Below are 17,476 nucleotides of genomic sequence, written 5' to 3'. Positions count from 1 at the left end.
ATGAAAGTTGTTGTTGGTGTGTCATCCTGCAATTTTTAATTTCAACCAAAACCATACTGTTAATTAATCCTCAATGTCATCCATCTAAGAACCCCTCATTTACGTACAATATGCAAAACAGTCACTCAAGCTGACTCATTTGTTTCAAAGCATGTTAAACTCTACATGCCTTAGTGTGCGTGAAAGAAAGAGACGGTGCTTGTGCCTTTGCATACATATTTTACTGCATGTAATAGACTTCAATAAAGTGTCTCACACTTTTAAACAAAGTATCAACAACACGACCCTGATAAACTTGAATAACGTGTCTTATGCTTTTAAACAAAGGATGAATGTGAAAACATGAAAGCAAAAACTCTCTACCCATCACCCTGTGGAGATTGTTGAGCCATCGCCATTTTCTCGCAGCCTTTCCGCAGCCCCTGACAGATTTTAATACCGTGTCTCACACTTTCTTTTTCTTCTTCTTCTACGTCTGAGGTTTTCACGCTTTTAAACAAGTTATTAACCTGAGCACATGAAAACAAACACTCTCCCCCACTCACCCTGTGCAGAACGTTGAGTACTCTCCACTCTGCGTCAGCCCCAGACGCTGCCTTGACGCGGTTGGCCAGAGTGGACACCATGAAGTGAAGCGCGCTGCCGTCGCTACGCTGCAGACAGCTGCTGCCCATCACCACCATGGGACGCTTGGCTGACTCCAGCACCTATCCACACATAATGCACAGTGTGAGCAAAAAGACAGAGATCAGTGAAACCTCCCTTTTAATTTAGACAGCCACAACTTTTAGTACATCAGGTCTAAACAAGAGAGCAATTAAATGGAAAGCATTGACAGAAAATATGAACAGAACAGAAAAAGCAAGATCTTAAAAGAGGGGATATCTGAAACCAGGGGGAGGGGGTCGGGGTTAATATGTGATTCCACTGAAGGTCAATTTACTGATACAATGAAAGTAATACAGTACGTTCACTGTACTTAGTAGTGCAAAAAACACATAAACCCTTTACATAAGCATTCAAAAACGCACAAAAAATGTTCATTCACAAAAAAGGATTCCATGTGCTACAAAGTAAAACTTTTACAAGCTTCATATCTGATCTGAGTGAAATACCTTACAAACTTTTAATGAATTGAATGCAGGCTATTATTACAAATCTAAACAAGAAGAGCAAACGCTCGATCGAGTCACTTTCGCAGTTCTGAATATTATATGAGGCATCAGATGGACAGGAAGAAATTGCTATTCACAACACAATGAGTCACGTTCACATAAAATTTGAGCCCGGTCACTTTTATAGTTTCCGAGAAAAGCCCAACGTTAAGTTGTGTGTTGCCGAACAGAAAAGGCTAGTTATCTCCCTTGTTTTTCTGATAACGTTCGTAAAAGGCTACAGATGTAAATACTTTGATGTAAAGAATAATCCTACAAAGTTTCAATCACATCCGATGAACTTTGTCAAAGATATAAAATGTCTAATTTTTCCTTTGACGCTGACCTGTGACCTTGAAAAAGGTCAAAGGTCAACGAAACCATCGTTAAAGTGTAGAGGTCATTGGAGGTCACGACTAAACAAAATATGAGCCCGATCGCTTTGATAGTTTCCGAGAAAAGTCCAACGTTAAGGTGGTGTCTACGGCCGGCCGGCCGGACGGCCGGCCGGACAGACTAACACTGACCGATTACATAGTCACTTTTTCTCAAGTGACTCAAATAGCAAAAATACAACAGCAACAAGGCTTTCATTTCAGGAGGGCAGTTTCATGGTCAGGCATTTTGCGTGAGCACAAACCTTGCAGAATGGATGGTTTCCCCCTGCCAGCTTCTCGATAACATCCACTGTTTCTCCCAAGTGCTGTTGACACAGAAAACACAGACAAGGTTTACTCATATCTTCAATGATCAAACCATTGAACAAACACAAACATTACCAACTGTGCAGCATAAGCTCACAGTCCCTAAAGTTTAAAGAAAATTTCAAGATGACTTTCACTTTTCTAACAAAGATTACAGATTATTTCAAGATGACTTTCACTTTTCTAACAAAGATTACAGATTATTTCAAGATGACTTTTTCTTTTCTAACAGAGATGAAAGATTATTTGAAAATAACTTTCGCTTTTCTAACAAAGATGAAAGAGCATTTCAAGATGATTTTCACTTTTCTAACAAATATTAAAGAGTACAGTATATCAAGATGACTTTCACTTTTCTAACCGAGTTGCAGCTGTGTAGCTACCAACAGAAACAGAAAGATACACTTACCTCATACTCATAAGTAAGGTCAACAGGCGCGCCAATCATTGCCACCTTCAGGTCGTTGTGGATCCAGCTGTAATAACACACACCCTCACAATCAGTCACACACTAGCAGCACAATTGTGGATAAGAAATGAACAGAAAGAAACCACTTTTGTTTTTTAAAGCTACACCTCTTGCGCCAGAAATGGTAGAACAACAAATCGAACAGCACGAAACAAAACACAACGGCAAGATCTTCACGAGACACAGTCACCCTCCGTTATGACATTTTCACTCAAAAATGCCTGTAGAACTTACAACAAAAGAATGCTAACCTCTTGCGAACTCTGGCATTGAAAACAGGGGCTTCAAAACGTGGGTTGGTGCCGATGAAAAGAACCACATCAGCCTCTTCCACACCAGCAATGGTTGTGTTCATCAGGTAGTTGGAACGGAAGTCAGTGCTGAAAGAAAAACAAACAAACATGAACATTGATTTAAATAAACTTTTATTTGAAAAAGTTAATTGCCTTCAGCTGGTATTCTAACCTTCAGAAAACAAACATTGATAACAAATCATTAGATGTACAGTGGTACCTGTGATGTAAAGCCCCTCTCGGCCTCTGATGAGAGAACATCTCCCAAAAAAGGACTTATTCTTCTCCCTTTGTTTAGTCACCTACAATGTAGGAACACTTGTGGCTTGTTCCGAGGATATCCTTTCATCACCAAATTTCGAAAATTTTTATTAAATTTTGATTTAATATAATATACTTACCCAATTCTTATGAATGCATTGACTTTAGTCCCACATGCTAGATGTCGAAAAACCTCTCAAATTACCTGCCCTTAGTAGGGTGGTAACCAAGCTAAAAGCGACGCCATAGCCGTTGCTATGGCCTGACCTTGCTCGGTTACCCATAACACCCTGCGCACTACGTGAGCGCCAGCATCCGTAATAATCATTAGTCAAACAAACCCCCAAGGACATAATCCAGCGGGGACGGATGGGAGGGTATTAACTATAAGAATTGGGTAAGTATATTATATTAAATCAAAATTTAATAAAAATTTTCGATTTAATCACATATTCTTACTCCAATTCTTATGAATGCAGATTCCCCATAAAGGTGGAGGGAACCTACTTATGTCCTTGTAAGAACCTGCCCTGCAGCAGCCAAAACCAGCAATGAACTGGAGCCCACTAGCCGCGTGCAGGGGATATCCCAAGGATAGAAACCGATGAACACATCATCTGATCTCCAATAAGCCGTTTGCAAAGCTTCGCCTAGGCGACCAGAACGCAACACGGCAATAAAAAAGCACAAAATCTGTACCCGAGCTGTTGGCAAACCTCGCATAGGCGAGAGGAACACCACCAGCCAGAGAAGAACACCAGACTCCGGACTCCCGAACGCCTGAAAAGGAATAGAGGGAGGACAGAACGCCCCCCCCCCCCCCCCTGTTCAAAACGCACCACTCATAGGACTGTCCTATGAATGTAGCAGAGCCCCTAGAGAGAGACAAATAAAAGATGTCTCTTTCGCTCCATTGTAAAGAAATAAGAACCTGAGCTAAAGCTCGTAGTTCCAAAAGACAGTAACGTCAAAAAAGGGATTTAAAAAGTCTAACCAGACAGTTAGAAAATCCGAATCTCCCGGAGCGAGAATCCTCCCAAGAGGAGGGAATCAAACACCAGAGGATATTGACCAGGTTTCTGAAACCCCAAAACCTGGCCAAAAACCGTGAACAAACGGAACCAAAAGCCCCAAGGCTACATCCTCTGGCAAACACCAAAAACGCATGCGCCTCCCTGCCCTATAGGGCTGAGGCCCAGAGTAAGTAGAACAAAGTCCCACGCGCTAAACAAGGGGGAGCCTCTAAACCTCGTAAAACAAGGTCCTTTGATCCTGCCCACAGGAACGCCATGAGCAACAGAAGAGAGGCCTATTTGTTCCAAAACAGCTGAGATAGCCGAGACGCCGGAACCCCAAAGAAGAGGCCCAGCTGCCCAAAGCCAAAAACTGAAACAGAGGTGAAAAACCACCTGGCTTGAGAGAGGGGCGCTAAGGAGTTGCACCCCTGCTCTAAATCCCTAATTGGCCAAGGAGGCCAAAAAAGGAGCATACACAGATAAAGTGGAGGAAAAATATGCTTCGTGCCCAAAGATCAGAGTCATCACCCATGATTTAAAACACAAACAGCACGCCTCCAGACCCGTAAGCAGACGGGCCAACCCCTGTGCCAGCCCTGAGAGGACCTGTTGAGCGAGTCGGCCAGATCGCAGAGCTGGCCGGGGAGATATTCCCCTGAGAAAATGATTAAGTGTAAAAACCCCATCAGAATCCCTTATACTCTGTCTGACAGGGAGTGAGAACTTGCTCACCCCAGCTAGTTCACATAAGAAGCAACAGAAGAATTGCCCGAATGCAACAGGACATGCCTGTAAATAGCCAAAAAAGGAAAGGCTAGCAGACTAAGAGCTACTGCTCCTAACCTCAGGCAAAAGAGAAGCCCAAGGATTCGCGTCTACATCACAGCCTCAAGACTGCAATTGCCAGTGCAGGACCCATCTAGACGAAAACGCATCAATAAAGCGGTCTAAGTCCAGGGGGAAACAAAGCTAGGGAAAAAAGTCCCCTGAGCGATACAAAAGGATTCCAGCCACCTTCCCGCGTGGAGGAACCCACTCTGGAGGAGGACCCTCATGTCCCAGACCTGTGAGGCCGAACCCCCAACAAAACTTGAGGAAAGACTAGAGGGCCAGCATAGCAATCGATACCGTCCGACCGAAGATCGGGTCTAAAGACCCCGCAGAGGCCTGCTCTCGTGCCAGTCTGGCAGAGAAAAGAGCTTAAAGCCTCCCTATTCTCTTGTGTGAAGAATAAACCTTCCAAGAGACAAAGTCGAACAGCATGCCCAGGTAAAAAACCTGGGAAAAGGACAGCTCGGAATTTAGCCTGGTTACTGAGAGCACCAGGCAAAAAACCTGGTTCAACACCAAAAGAAAGTGCCGCTGACAAGCTGATTGACCTTGAAAAAGCTCAACCAGCCCCCGAGAAAGTCCAGAGACCAACACCCCCAGAAACCGAGCCCTTTCCTGTGTGCAGAAACGCAGAAGGAAAGCTCATGTGAGAGCACCGAGGAAAATCTCAGCCAAAGCTGAAAGCTCTAGCCCATGCCGACCCACCTCCCGCAGAGAGGGAAGAGACACCGAACCAAAACACCCCTTTGCAACCGGGAGCGCATAAATGCGCTGCCAGAGGTCCAAGAAGGAAGGGAAAGATTCCAGCTATTGAGTAGGTTTCAACAACCCCCGAAAAAGCCTGACCCTTGCTTCCTGCAACCAGCATGAAATCAAACCCCTTGTAAAGGAAGGAGATCACACCAAGCCAAAACAGTGTGGGCCTAAAACGTCACAGAGAAACCACTCCGCTCCGTGACCACCCTAGCCCAAGCTGCCAGCAGCCTGGCTAAAGCCTTATCCAAGGCATCCTCCCTAACCCAAAAGAGCGTTCCGGGAGGATAAAATTGCCTATAAGAAAGCACAGAAGAGAGTCTCAGCCAAAGCAAAAAACTCCAAACCATGCCATCCTATCTCCTCCAGAGAGGAGAGGGAGGAGTAATATCATGAAAACTCCATGTTCCCTGTGGTCTGTAAGCGAAGCCAGAAACTAGCCCCTGGCCATAAAAAAAATCCGGATCAGACCCTGAGCCTGAAAATTCCCTGCTATCTTCTTCCGCACTAAAAATGAGGACGAAGCAGCCTGAAACCCCGAAGCCAGCAGTCCCCTGCGTAAAAAGCAGCGGGAAAGGTGTATGCTGAAGACCACTATCCTAAGGTGCGGATCAAGCCAAAAAGTGTGGCATGTGGAAGGCAATCACCGCAGACTCAGCAAATGAAACAAATTGCGAGAAAGCCTGTGAAAACCCAAAGGCATCCCGGAAGAGGAAGGAAGAGAGACACCCCCAACCTATCCGGGCCAAAGTAAACTGCAACAGCAGCCGCTCTATGTATGGGAAGCCTACAATCAGTCGGCAACCCTATACACTCCCCCTCCTTAAACAAGGAGTCCGAACCTAACCACCAGTTGTGAAAAACACAAAAGGAGGGGAGGCAGGGGAGGTCGCGCACTAAATCTCCTGCCGATAACACCGCCAAGAGTGTGGATGAAAAGCGTGATCAGTCTCTGACTGCCAACCCAAAACCGCCCACCTGAACAAGAGGTGGGGGGAAGAGGGGTTGGTAACTGGCACAGATCTCTGCCAAGAAGAAGAGAGAGTGGAGAAGCAAGACAAAGCCGGGCCCGGCGCGTCTTACCCCACCCGCTGTGCGAGAGAAGCATCCCAGTGCTAAGAACCAGACTACCTGGTATGACCACAACCCACCCCAAGTGGGGAGGGGGGCGGTCCAGCACAGCCGTAACCCCAAGAGGGGGTAAGGACTGAAACAGAGAAACGGCCGTAAACGGCCGATCCTCGCTCGTCCACCTGCCGAAGTCAAGTAGCCCTATCACTCACCCACCCCTAGGAGGGGGGGGGGGGGGTGACCTATGCTGGCTACGGACAATGACCACCGGCCAGGCGATACTAAAGCCGAGTCCCTGCAGATCATTGTGAACACAAAGAATGGGAGACTGGAGAGAAAGGGTACGTTCTGTCTCCGCCTGCCATGTAGACAGCCGGCACAGCCCGTGCAGAGAACAAAACGGAGCACAGCTCATTGTTCCCTGACCACTGTGCGAGACACCCTGCCGAGAACAAAAGAGAGTCAAGCTCATTGTTTCGCGACCGCTACCCGCGACAAGCGCGGGCAGCTAACACAGCCACCTGCCCCAAACGGAGCAGAGAAGGAGTATGTAAGGTAGCCTGGAAAGCCGTACATAGCACCCCCACTGTGTAGCAAGGCCTGAGTCAAGACACGCCCCAGATGAGGAGGGGGGTGGCTCGTCGCAGCAGTAAGAGCGACGGAGAGAGACGAACCGAAAAACGGCCGACCCCCCTCCGTCCACCTGCCGTAGTCCTATAGCCCACCGCCCACACAACCCGAAAGGGGAGGAGGACGACTGTCGGGCCAGGACAACAGAGGCACAGACTGTGAAGACAGTCCAACAGCGCCCACCCCGTCCGACCCAGAGGGAGGGACAGGGTGGAACGCTGCTCCAGCCCCCACCCGATCCTGCCCAGTGGGCGGGAAAGAGTGAGCCACTGACACCCCCCCACCCTGCCCCAAATGGAGCAGAGAAGGGGTATGTAACGTAGCCTGGAAAGCCGCCACCCCAACGCGCCCGGGGGGCGGGAAAGGGTGGGAAGCTAACACAGCCCCCTGCCCGCAAAGGGCAGGGTGGGACAAGCCCAGACCGTGACTTACCGAGCCCCCTCTCTCCCTCTCCCACCCGGGGAGAGAGCTGACTTCCCACCGCAGCAGTGCTAAAAGCAAGCCGAGCGGGAAGAGAAAAGAGAGGAAGCAGCAGCCCCCCGCCCCCAATGGGACAGGGATGGCCAAGGCCAGGCTGCGACTTACCATGCCCCCCCTCTCCCTCTCCCACCAGGGGAGAGAGCTGACTTCCCGCCGCAGCAGTGCTAAAAGCAAGCTGAGCGGGAAGAGAAAGAGAGGAAGCAGACCCCCTCTCCTTACGAAGAGAGTGCTCGCGAACAACCCAGCCTACCAGTGGCAGAAAGGACTGAACCGAGCTGGCCGTTAGCACCAGGCGACGGTGCGACGCAGGAGCGCCCCCCTATCCCCCCCCATTGGCGGGGGGCTGCGTAACACACTGTGAAGTACCGGCGGTAATCAGAGTGGTTAGACGCAGGCAGGGAGCAGGCCCCCCCTCCTAAAAGGAAGGGGTGCTCGAGAACAGCCCAGAGCCACCAGAGGCAAAAAACGGGCTGAACCGAACAGGCCATTTGCACTAGGCCACAGTGCGAAGCTGACGAAACGGGAGGGCGGGAACCGCCGATCGCGCCTGAAACAGCCGAGAATATAGACACAAAACATCGTTAAGTCCCCCCCAAAAGGAGGACATTGACTGATTCCTCTTACACAGAGAAAGGGGAAAGAATAGCCACACGGCTACCCTCCCCCCCCCCCATCAGTCGCACCGACGACGATCCAACAAAAAGTCTATAAGGAGCCTAAAGGCTGATTAACCCCAACAGGGGAAGCGAGCTGTGAAAGAACTGAACCCACCCTCGGAGGGATAGGAACATAAAAAGAAGTGCTGTTTGACGGATCTACGACCCGCATAATAGGCAAATCAAAGTTCTTAGGCTACTCTTAGGTATAGTTACTAAACCAGGCTAAGAGCTTTGCCACCTTCCAGTCTCGCGCCGAGTTTAGCTTTGTTGTCGGCCATTTTAAGACCGGCGAAAAACAGTCACCCAGAACCAAAAACTTCTGCGTGCATGTTCAACACAAAGCTAACACCATTTAACCAAACATAAACAGGAAAGATCTCACCAAAAGGTAGACGGACAGGTAGACCCACAGGAAACCGGCTAGTCTCACGGACAAGCAGGCATGTGAAGGCCAAAAGTGAGAGCGAAATTCGGACACGTCCACCGTGTGTTGTCGAAAGTCGAGAATGATTATTACGGATGCTGGCGCTCACGTAGTGCGCAGGGTGTTATGGGTAACCGAGCAAGGTCAGGCCATAGCAACGGCTATGGCGTCGCTTTTAGCTTGGTTACCACCCTACTAAGGGCAGGTAATTTGAGAGGTTTTTCGACATCTAGCATGTGGGACTAAAGTCAATGCATTCATAAGAATTGGAGTAAGAATATGTGATTAAATCATCATTACAGGTACCGCTGTATTACGGACTGAACTGGCTGTGCATTTTTTTATTCAAGCATGTTAGATGACTTGTAGATCGCAAAACCAAAAAAGTGTTAACCAGACCTGGGAACCCCTGTTTTGCACTTAAGAGTATTCTCAAACAAACTTGGTGTATTTTCAGAAAAATAAGCGTATTCCACACAGCATTTGAACATCCATGATTCAAACATGCTTCACACGCGTCCGCCACATCGTTTATTAAGTTTACCTATACAGGCGAGATCGCTTTACACGAAATGAAAGGGACCAACATTTTTGTTTGAGTTAACGGTTTTTTTAAAAGCAAGATAAAAAAGATAAAACAGCGCCATACCTTAAAAAAAAAGCCTCCGTAATGCGCGGCGGACGAAGTACACGGTTCAGTCAGAGTCTGCAGTTTTGTCGTCTGCTAAAGTTCATTATTTTGTTGTACACTTTAATTCCCCACAAAAAAGATTAAAATCCATTGCAGTGTTTAAAATGCATTGCAGTGTTTATGAATTCACACAGAACGAAAGAAATCCGTCAACTTCAACTGTTTGACAGGCTCACTGCACTTTCCGAAGAACCGTTCAATTCTTGTGTACATTTAAAACAAATCCTTTTTTCAATTTTTACTGACAAAAACTGTAATCATGTGTCAAAATACTGGATCGGCTTCAAGATGGGCTTGTGAATAAAAGTAGTCTAGGAATTTTTCTCGTCGTATTTTTTTCCCACTGACCGTACTGATCGTATTCTCGACAATCATGCGTACAGAATACGGCGAAATCGTATGGGTTCCCAGGTCTGGTTAATCTTTCAAGCAATTTGGTCGCAGCTTATTTTAAATACATGTACATATTGAAGGCTTGGATGATGCATGTCAGCTATCACCAACACTACAGAACATATTGAATTCTTTCATATAAAACTAAAAGACTCCTTCAGAAATCGATTAGAAATAAACAACCAGGCCTAAAAGTAAGAGTTCCCACTCATGCACACACACTCACATATTGCACACGCACATTCACACTGCTACGCACAATGCGATACTAAGAATCAGTCCTTTCAGCAGACTTCGGAACAAGATACACCAAAAAGTCTGAAACTGAAAGCGGTTCTATTCTAACACAGTACTTATTAGGATGGATCACACACAAAAATGTTCTGAAAGTGTGTCTTGGAGCCCACAAGAAAGTCTGATACAGCCAAAAGTCTGATACAGCCAAAAGTCTGATATGCAGCCAAAAGTCTGATACAGCCAAAAGTCTGACAATTCTTATGTGAGTTAAAGACAACGTTCAAAGGCATAACAAGTCTTCCCTCACCCAGATCCATCCATGGGGAAGATCTCCTCAGTGCAGAGCGTCTCACAGCCCAGCCTGTTCATCAGGTCTTTGAGTGACGTCAAAGCCTCGGCATCCACCAGACCACCCGCCACTGCCGCCATCTGACTCCCCTCCACTCCCTGCAGCTGCAAACAGAAAACGTCGCATTTAACAGAAAGTAATATCACTGAAAAGAGAGAATCGTACCTTACCTGCAACAAAAGGAATTTATTAACATCGACAGACATTAAGCCACATCAGAAGAATTTTGAAGTTCACCTTTACAGTGGAGCAATCTGACACATATGTGGTCATGGCTCAGAAAAGGTGTCGAATTTGTGGGACACTTGAGTCACAAATACAAACTCTTGGATTACTTTCCATTTTGGGGTCCAGCAAAACTGTTTATGTGTTTAGTTGTGTCTGGGCAGTAACAATGTATTTTCATCAATTACTGCGGAATGAATTGCATTTTAAATTTTAACTGGAGTGTGTTACATAACACCGTGTCACACATTGTTTTCTAATATACAGTTAACAATAAACCTATTACACAATAAAAGTTAACTGCATTAGTTAGTATCTACCTTGATCTTCATTTGTGAAAAGTGGCATTCCCCGACAGCAATAATCTGCATATCTAGGTACCCTAGGAATGTGTGTATGTTACATGAACACCAATAAACAAAACAACGATCAAACAAGTACTCAAAGAACTGAAAAGATTACTGTTTCAGCAGTCAATCAATTCTTAGTTCCACACACTTCATACGGACAGTCTGCAAAAAAAATCAAATCAGAACAAGATGTGAAAATGTATTCAAACAAAAATCAACTTTCTGTGTCTCACAACACAGACATTCAAAACTGCTCAATTCCTATTTATTTTACACACACAACCTTAGAAATACATGTAATGGGAAGAGAAACAAGTACATAATAGTAAAGAGTTGAAATGCATCAATGATACCGGACCCGTTATTCCCATTATCAGTTATCTGTCAAGTCATTCCTAAAAGTTTCCAATGAGTGTGTTACATTTCACCAAAAAAATCAAACTTTAGGACACTGTCAAGATATTCACATGAAAAATGCATGCAAAAGAATGAAAAATGAAAGAGCAAAACCATAACAACCTAACAATGATGTCTTATGACTTCTACCATGCTCCAATTCACAATACAGAGAAGATTTTCTCACTTTTGACACTGAGTGTGTTACATTTCACCAAAAAAGTCTTACTTCACATTATTTTGTAAGGTATAAAGCATATATCCATCCACTTGGTAATGAAAACAATACACTGTACAAAAAACTTGATAAACCCCCCCAAAAATCTTCAGGTTGAAGGCGGATTTTGAAGTTATCAAGAAAAATGCTGTTTATACTTTATTCGCCAATGAGTGTGTTACAAAACACTGTCATAACATGAACAAAACGTTGTTCATATTCAGTGCATTCAGTTAATTGTGAAATTAATTGTAAGAATGACACCATGGTTGCTACACAACTATTGAAACTATTGTTGACACATTCCGACAGCAATAATCTGCATATCTCGGTACCCTAGGCAAGTGTGTGTGTTACATGAACACCAATAAACAAAACAACGATCAAACAAGTACTCAAAGAACTGAAAATTACCAATCCTTCAAAGTAAATTGTAACAAGAAGGGCAAAGCCCATACGACTCACATGCTTGACCTTGACCTTTACATGACCTTGACCTTCAGGGTCAAGGTCAAATAACTAAACCTAGCAATGACATCATACACTAAGAACTGCTTTACACATTTTTCCTACCAAAATACATGTGACCTTGACTCAAGGTCAAGGTCATCCAAGGTCATGCAACACAAAGCTGTTAATTCAAGACATAGGAAGTACAATGGTGCTTATTGGCTCTTTCTACCATGAGATATGGTCACTTTTAGTGGTTCACTACCTTATTTTGGTCACATTTCATAAGGGTCAAAGTGACCTTGACCTTGATCATATGTGACCAAATGTGTCTCATGAGGAAAGCATAACATGTGCTTTTAAGTTTGAAACAGTTATCTTCCATAGTTCAGGGTCAAGGTCACTTCAAAATATGTATACAATCCAACTTTGAAGAGCTCCTGTGACCTTGACCTTGAGGCAAGGTAAACCAAACTGGTATCAAAAGATGGGGCTTACTTTGCCCTATATATCATATATAGGTGAGGTATTGAATCTCAAAAACTTCAGAGAAAATGGGAAAAATAGCTGTTTTTTAGACAACATTTATGGCCCCTGCGACCTTGACCTTGAAGCAAGGTCAAGATGCTATGTATGTTTTTTGGGGCCTTGTCATCATACACCATCTTGCCAAATTTGGTACTGATAGACTGAATAGTGTCCAAGAAATATCCAACGTTAAAGTTTTCCGGACGGACGGACGACTCGGGTGAGTACATACTCACTTTTGCTTCGCATGTGAGTCAAAAAAACACTCTAATTCAAAACAATAAACGCAGACATCCTTTTCTGTTTACTTGATTCATTCCTTACTTTGTTCCAGCAAGATTTAAATAATTTTCAAGATAACTGTACAAACTATTGGAGTGTGTTACCTCTCACGATGTGCGAGTGGTGTGAGTAACACACTCAACACTGTTCCTAAAAAACCCCACTCTAATTCAAAACAATAAACGCAGACATCATTTTCTGTTTACTTGATTCATTCCTTACTTTGTTCCAGCAAGATTTAATTAATTTTCAAGATAACTCTACAAACGATTGGAGTGTGTTACCTCTCACGATGTGCGAGTGGTGTGAGTAACACACTCAACACTGTTCCTAAAAAAAAAACTCTAATTCAAAACAATAAACGCAGACATCATTTTCTGTTTACTTGATTCATTCCTTACTTTGTTCCAGCAAGATTTAAATAATTTTCAAGATAACTGTACAAACTATTGGAGTGTGTTACCTCTCACGAAGTGCGAGTGGTGTGAGTAACACACTCAACACTGTTCCTAAAAAAAAACCACTCTAATTCAAAACAATAAACGCAGACATCATTTTCTGTTTACTTGATTCATTCCTTACTTTGTTCCAGCAAGATTTAAATAATTTTCAAGATAACTCTACAAACGATTGGAGTGTGTTACCTCTCACGATGTGCGAGTGGTGTGAGTAACACACTCAACACTGTTCCTAAAAAACCCCACTCTAATTCAAAACAATAAACGCAGACATCATTTTCTGTTTACTTGATTCATTCCTTACTTTGTTCCAGCAAGATTTAAATAATTTTCAAGATAACTCTACAAACGATTGGAGTGTGTTACCTCTCACGATGTGCGAGTGGTGTGAGTAACGCACTCAATGTAAAAAAACATATTTCTTTTTCCTGTAATTTATTTCATTAAATTGGCATGAAAACAAAGCACAGGGTGAACTGTATGGAAAGACTATAGAAAAGGCCAGAAAAAACACATGCAATGACATGAACGCTGAATAACTTGGGAAATTGGTTGAATCGTCTCAAACATATGTCTTTAAAAATCAAAATAAAGAAAAATCTTTGTCCTAAAAAATGCAAATTTTATCAAAACAAATCACAATAACACTTCTAACTTTCAGATGAAAAAAAAAGGAAGTAAGTTGTTATTTAGTGAAAATAACAGTGTTTCAAACTGCAGGTGAGTACGTTACATACAACGAAAAACCAGTGGTTTTTATCTTGGCCGTTTACGTCCATCTCCTCCATGCCACACTGAGTTCTGAGTTCGAGACAGTCAATGCAACTTTGTAGCAGACGATAGAACAGTTGTTTCCATCGTTGGAAGTCAGGAACATGTCGATAAACAACTTTGATTTACGTTGTTACTTTTCGCGGTAACACGAAAGTACACAACAACGAACTTAAGACTTATTTTCATTGCTTTGTCTTCTGTGTTTGTGCATATTTTTTGTTTTAAGTAGTAGATTGTTCTTTCTTGTCCAAGTTTATCGCTTAGTTCAACGTCTGTCATCATTATTAAAAGCGCGGCAAAAGCTAAAACTGCCTACGTGACTCCAAACACGAAAAGTAACATACTCATCGTTGGATCTAACCTTGATCTCAGCCGACTGTTGGGGTGAGGTACTGGTTATCGTGCAGTATGTAAACAATAACTAACACCTTCTCTTTCCCTCTCCATCAAGTTCTTATCCAAGCAGTGTGTGTAGTACGCACAAATACGACGTTTCGACACCAAGTAAAAAAGTGTCCCAACTTCCGGCCCAAAAATCGACGTAAATTCACTCTACTATTGCGCCTTGCTCGAAAACAAAGTCATCAAACCTTTCGGTTTCTACCAGAATAGTAACTGTATTCATATCTGCACCCCGTGTCAGTACTTTCAAAGGTAGAATAAACCATAACTGAGCGTGTGGGGCGTTTGAATGGGGCAAGGGTGGAGTTCGACGCCATTTCTGAGCCGTGACCATATGACTAACTGCCAAAAAGTGCGCACGAAAAGCGGACAAAGGGGCTAAAAAATAAAAGTTGACAAACACGACTGATATTGGGATTTTTGTTAAGACAACAGATGCTGGAACCCAATTACGAAAAGAAAAGATAAATTTACCCAAATGATTTTACAAATAACGATAATTTTGTTCGTTATATCATTCAAAACGGCACTGAGTCATAGCATTAAGGTTATCTCGCACGTTTTTAAAGCTAGGGCTTTGAAACTTGGCACACAACCAAAGTATAATGACCTCCAGGTATGGTGCACATCACATTAAACAACATTGAATTTCAAGGTCACAGCGAGGTTAAATTTCCTTTGCAAACTGGAAAATTGTCGTTGTCACGTCTTACATGTTTTAATACTAGATCAGTTAGACTTTACATACTTCACATACTTTCAGCATTTTTATAAAACCTCATTAAAAGTGACCTGCTGGTTAATCTTTGTCAAAGTTCAAGGTCACAGCGGGGTCACATCTGGTCCAAATGTGGAATATTTTCAATTTATTCAGCGCGTTTATAGCACGAGCTTTGAAAATACACACAGTTCTAGTGTATAATGTTCACACACGATTAAAGTCTGGTTGAAAAAGTCAAGGTCACAGCAGGGTCGCGTTGAGGTCAAACATATACATTTTTCAATGAGGTTTTCTCATATGTTTTTGAAGCTAGGGCCTTGAAACTTGGCACACTACGCAAGTTAAATTAAACCTCATCAAATTCCAAGGTCACAGTAAGGTTAAAGATCCTTTAAGGATATTTTCTAAAAAATGTGTCCAAGCAAGGAAAAACGCCATTTCTTCAAAGGCTGGAATAACTACAGAGGCAGCCGCGTCATTACACACAATGCAATTACGTCATACATCATACATTTCTATGAGTCATGTTGAATGGAATGGTGGCATGTGCCTCTATTCTAGCTAACAACAAAGCTGAAAAAATGAATATTATCTGTTTGTTTTGTTTGTTTTACCCGTACGAGACCTTTCTGTGACCTTGACATGTGACAAGGATCTACCTTAACTTCTTTAAGTCGGAGAATCATTGAGAGTTGTGTGATGTTTGAAGGCTCTCCCTTTAAAAACAACTGAGATAATGATGCATTTTCGTGTTTTTGATTTGCCCATATGTGACCTTGAGATTCGACAAAGGTCAACAAGACTTTAACCGTGTATGGAGGCTATTAAGCCCAAAAATGTGAACTTTCAAGGTTCTTGCTTTGAAAAACTCTGAGAAAAAGGTTATGGTTTTTTGTTTTACCCACACGAGACCCTGCTATGACCTTCACATTTCTCAAGGATCAACCTTGAATTCTCCATGTTGAACAATCATTAAGCAAAAGCGTTGTTTGAAGTTTGAAGGTTCTAGCTTCAAAAATCTCTGAAAAAATATGTTTCATCCGTTTTCTGAACCATATGTGACCCAGCCGTGACCTTGAAATCTGACAAGGGTCAACAAGACTTTTACCATGCATGGGGGCGATTAAACCCCAAATGTGTGTGAAGTTTCAAGGTTTCAACTTAAAAAACGTCTGAGAAAAATATACATTTTCCTTTTTGGACAATGTGTTGCACGCAAGACAACACGACAAACGCTCGTGTTATCATTCTTTTACTTTAAGGTCGACTTGCGTGCCCGCTCTTTCGCTAATCTCAATTAAAATTCATCTTGGAAGTTCGGTTTTATTACGCTTTTAATTAAGAAGATTAAACTAAGACAACAAATAGTTAGTTTTACCCATTAAACTCGATAAGGTAGTGACATTTTATGTTGAACGCAAGATGGTGTCGCACGCAAGATCTGAAAAGATGTTGACGACATAATTTCAACACTTGATAGCGCATTCGTGGTTCATGATTTCTTCACAAATTTTGAACACAGAATGTGTCACGTGGTTCCGTAGATGAAGTAGATCTTTGTACATGTAAATTTTGTTTTTAAAAGAAAATAACCGTTAATTACCGAACATTTTGTCGCACGCAAGATATGACGAAATTTTCAAATCGTTTTCAAAAATGCTGTTCAAAAGTTCTGCAGTCTTTGCTGGATTACTTGAAAGACAGCAGTTTGATACACCCAGGGTTCCTGCAGGGCAGAGCTGATACAATTCAATGAGTTTTCAAGGACATTTCCAGGACCAAATAAATGCTTTTCAAGGACATGATTTTCCCCAAATTAATGCAAAGCGCCAAGTTTACCTTCAGTTTTTCAAGTCTGCAAACTATTAGTCATTCCGTAGTTGTTTCCCTTGCCAACTTCCGGGAAGGGAGGCAACTACGGGTGACTGGTAATAGTTCGTCTGCTTTCGTTTTCACTCGGTCTTTTATTCTCCCAAAATGTGTGTACTGTATTTGACGAAAAAAAAGGGGGTTGCATTTTTTTTTTTAAATAAGACAAGCTGCTGACGAAATGTATAGGCAACAATTTGGAAAAATCAAGTACTTTTCAATGACTATTTAACAAAACTCTATTTTCAAGCACTTTTCAAGGCCTGGAAAAGGTTTTCCAATTTTCAAGGAGTTTTCCAGGGTTCAAGGACTCTGTACGAACCCTGTACACCGTTATCGCTTGACGTGTCGACATCAATTCCAGAGTTTTTGAAAAAGAAATTTAGTAA

General features: G+C 43.1%; 1 protein-coding gene across 1 annotated transcript in view; it reads right to left on the bottom strand.

The window, feature by feature from the left end:
- The window catches only part of LOC138981648 (NADH-ubiquinone oxidoreductase 75 kDa subunit, mitochondrial-like), a 36,280-nt gene that overhangs the window by 4,986 nt on the left and 13,818 nt on the right, over positions 1–17,476 (bottom strand). Inside the window, exons 12-16 of the mRNA XM_070354643.1 lie at positions 10,374–10,519; positions 2,579–2,707; positions 2,268–2,334; positions 1,795–1,857; positions 546–707 (exon numbers count right to left, since the gene is read on the bottom strand). Of these exons, the coding sequence (XP_070210744.1) occupies positions 546–707; positions 1,795–1,857; positions 2,268–2,334; positions 2,579–2,707; positions 10,374–10,519 (567 nt within the window). The remainder of the gene's footprint in view (positions 1–545; positions 708–1,794; positions 1,858–2,267; positions 2,335–2,578; positions 2,708–10,373; positions 10,520–17,476) is intronic.

This window comes from Littorina saxatilis, linkage group LG12 (assembly GCF_037325665.1).
Source record: "Littorina saxatilis isolate snail1 linkage group LG12, US_GU_Lsax_2.0, whole genome shotgun sequence".
NCBI classification, from domain to species: Eukaryota; Metazoa; Mollusca; class Gastropoda; order Littorinimorpha; family Littorinidae; genus Littorina; species Littorina saxatilis.
The sequence above is the reverse complement of the archived record's forward strand: the minus strand, read 5'-3'. Positions and strand labels throughout refer to the sequence as shown.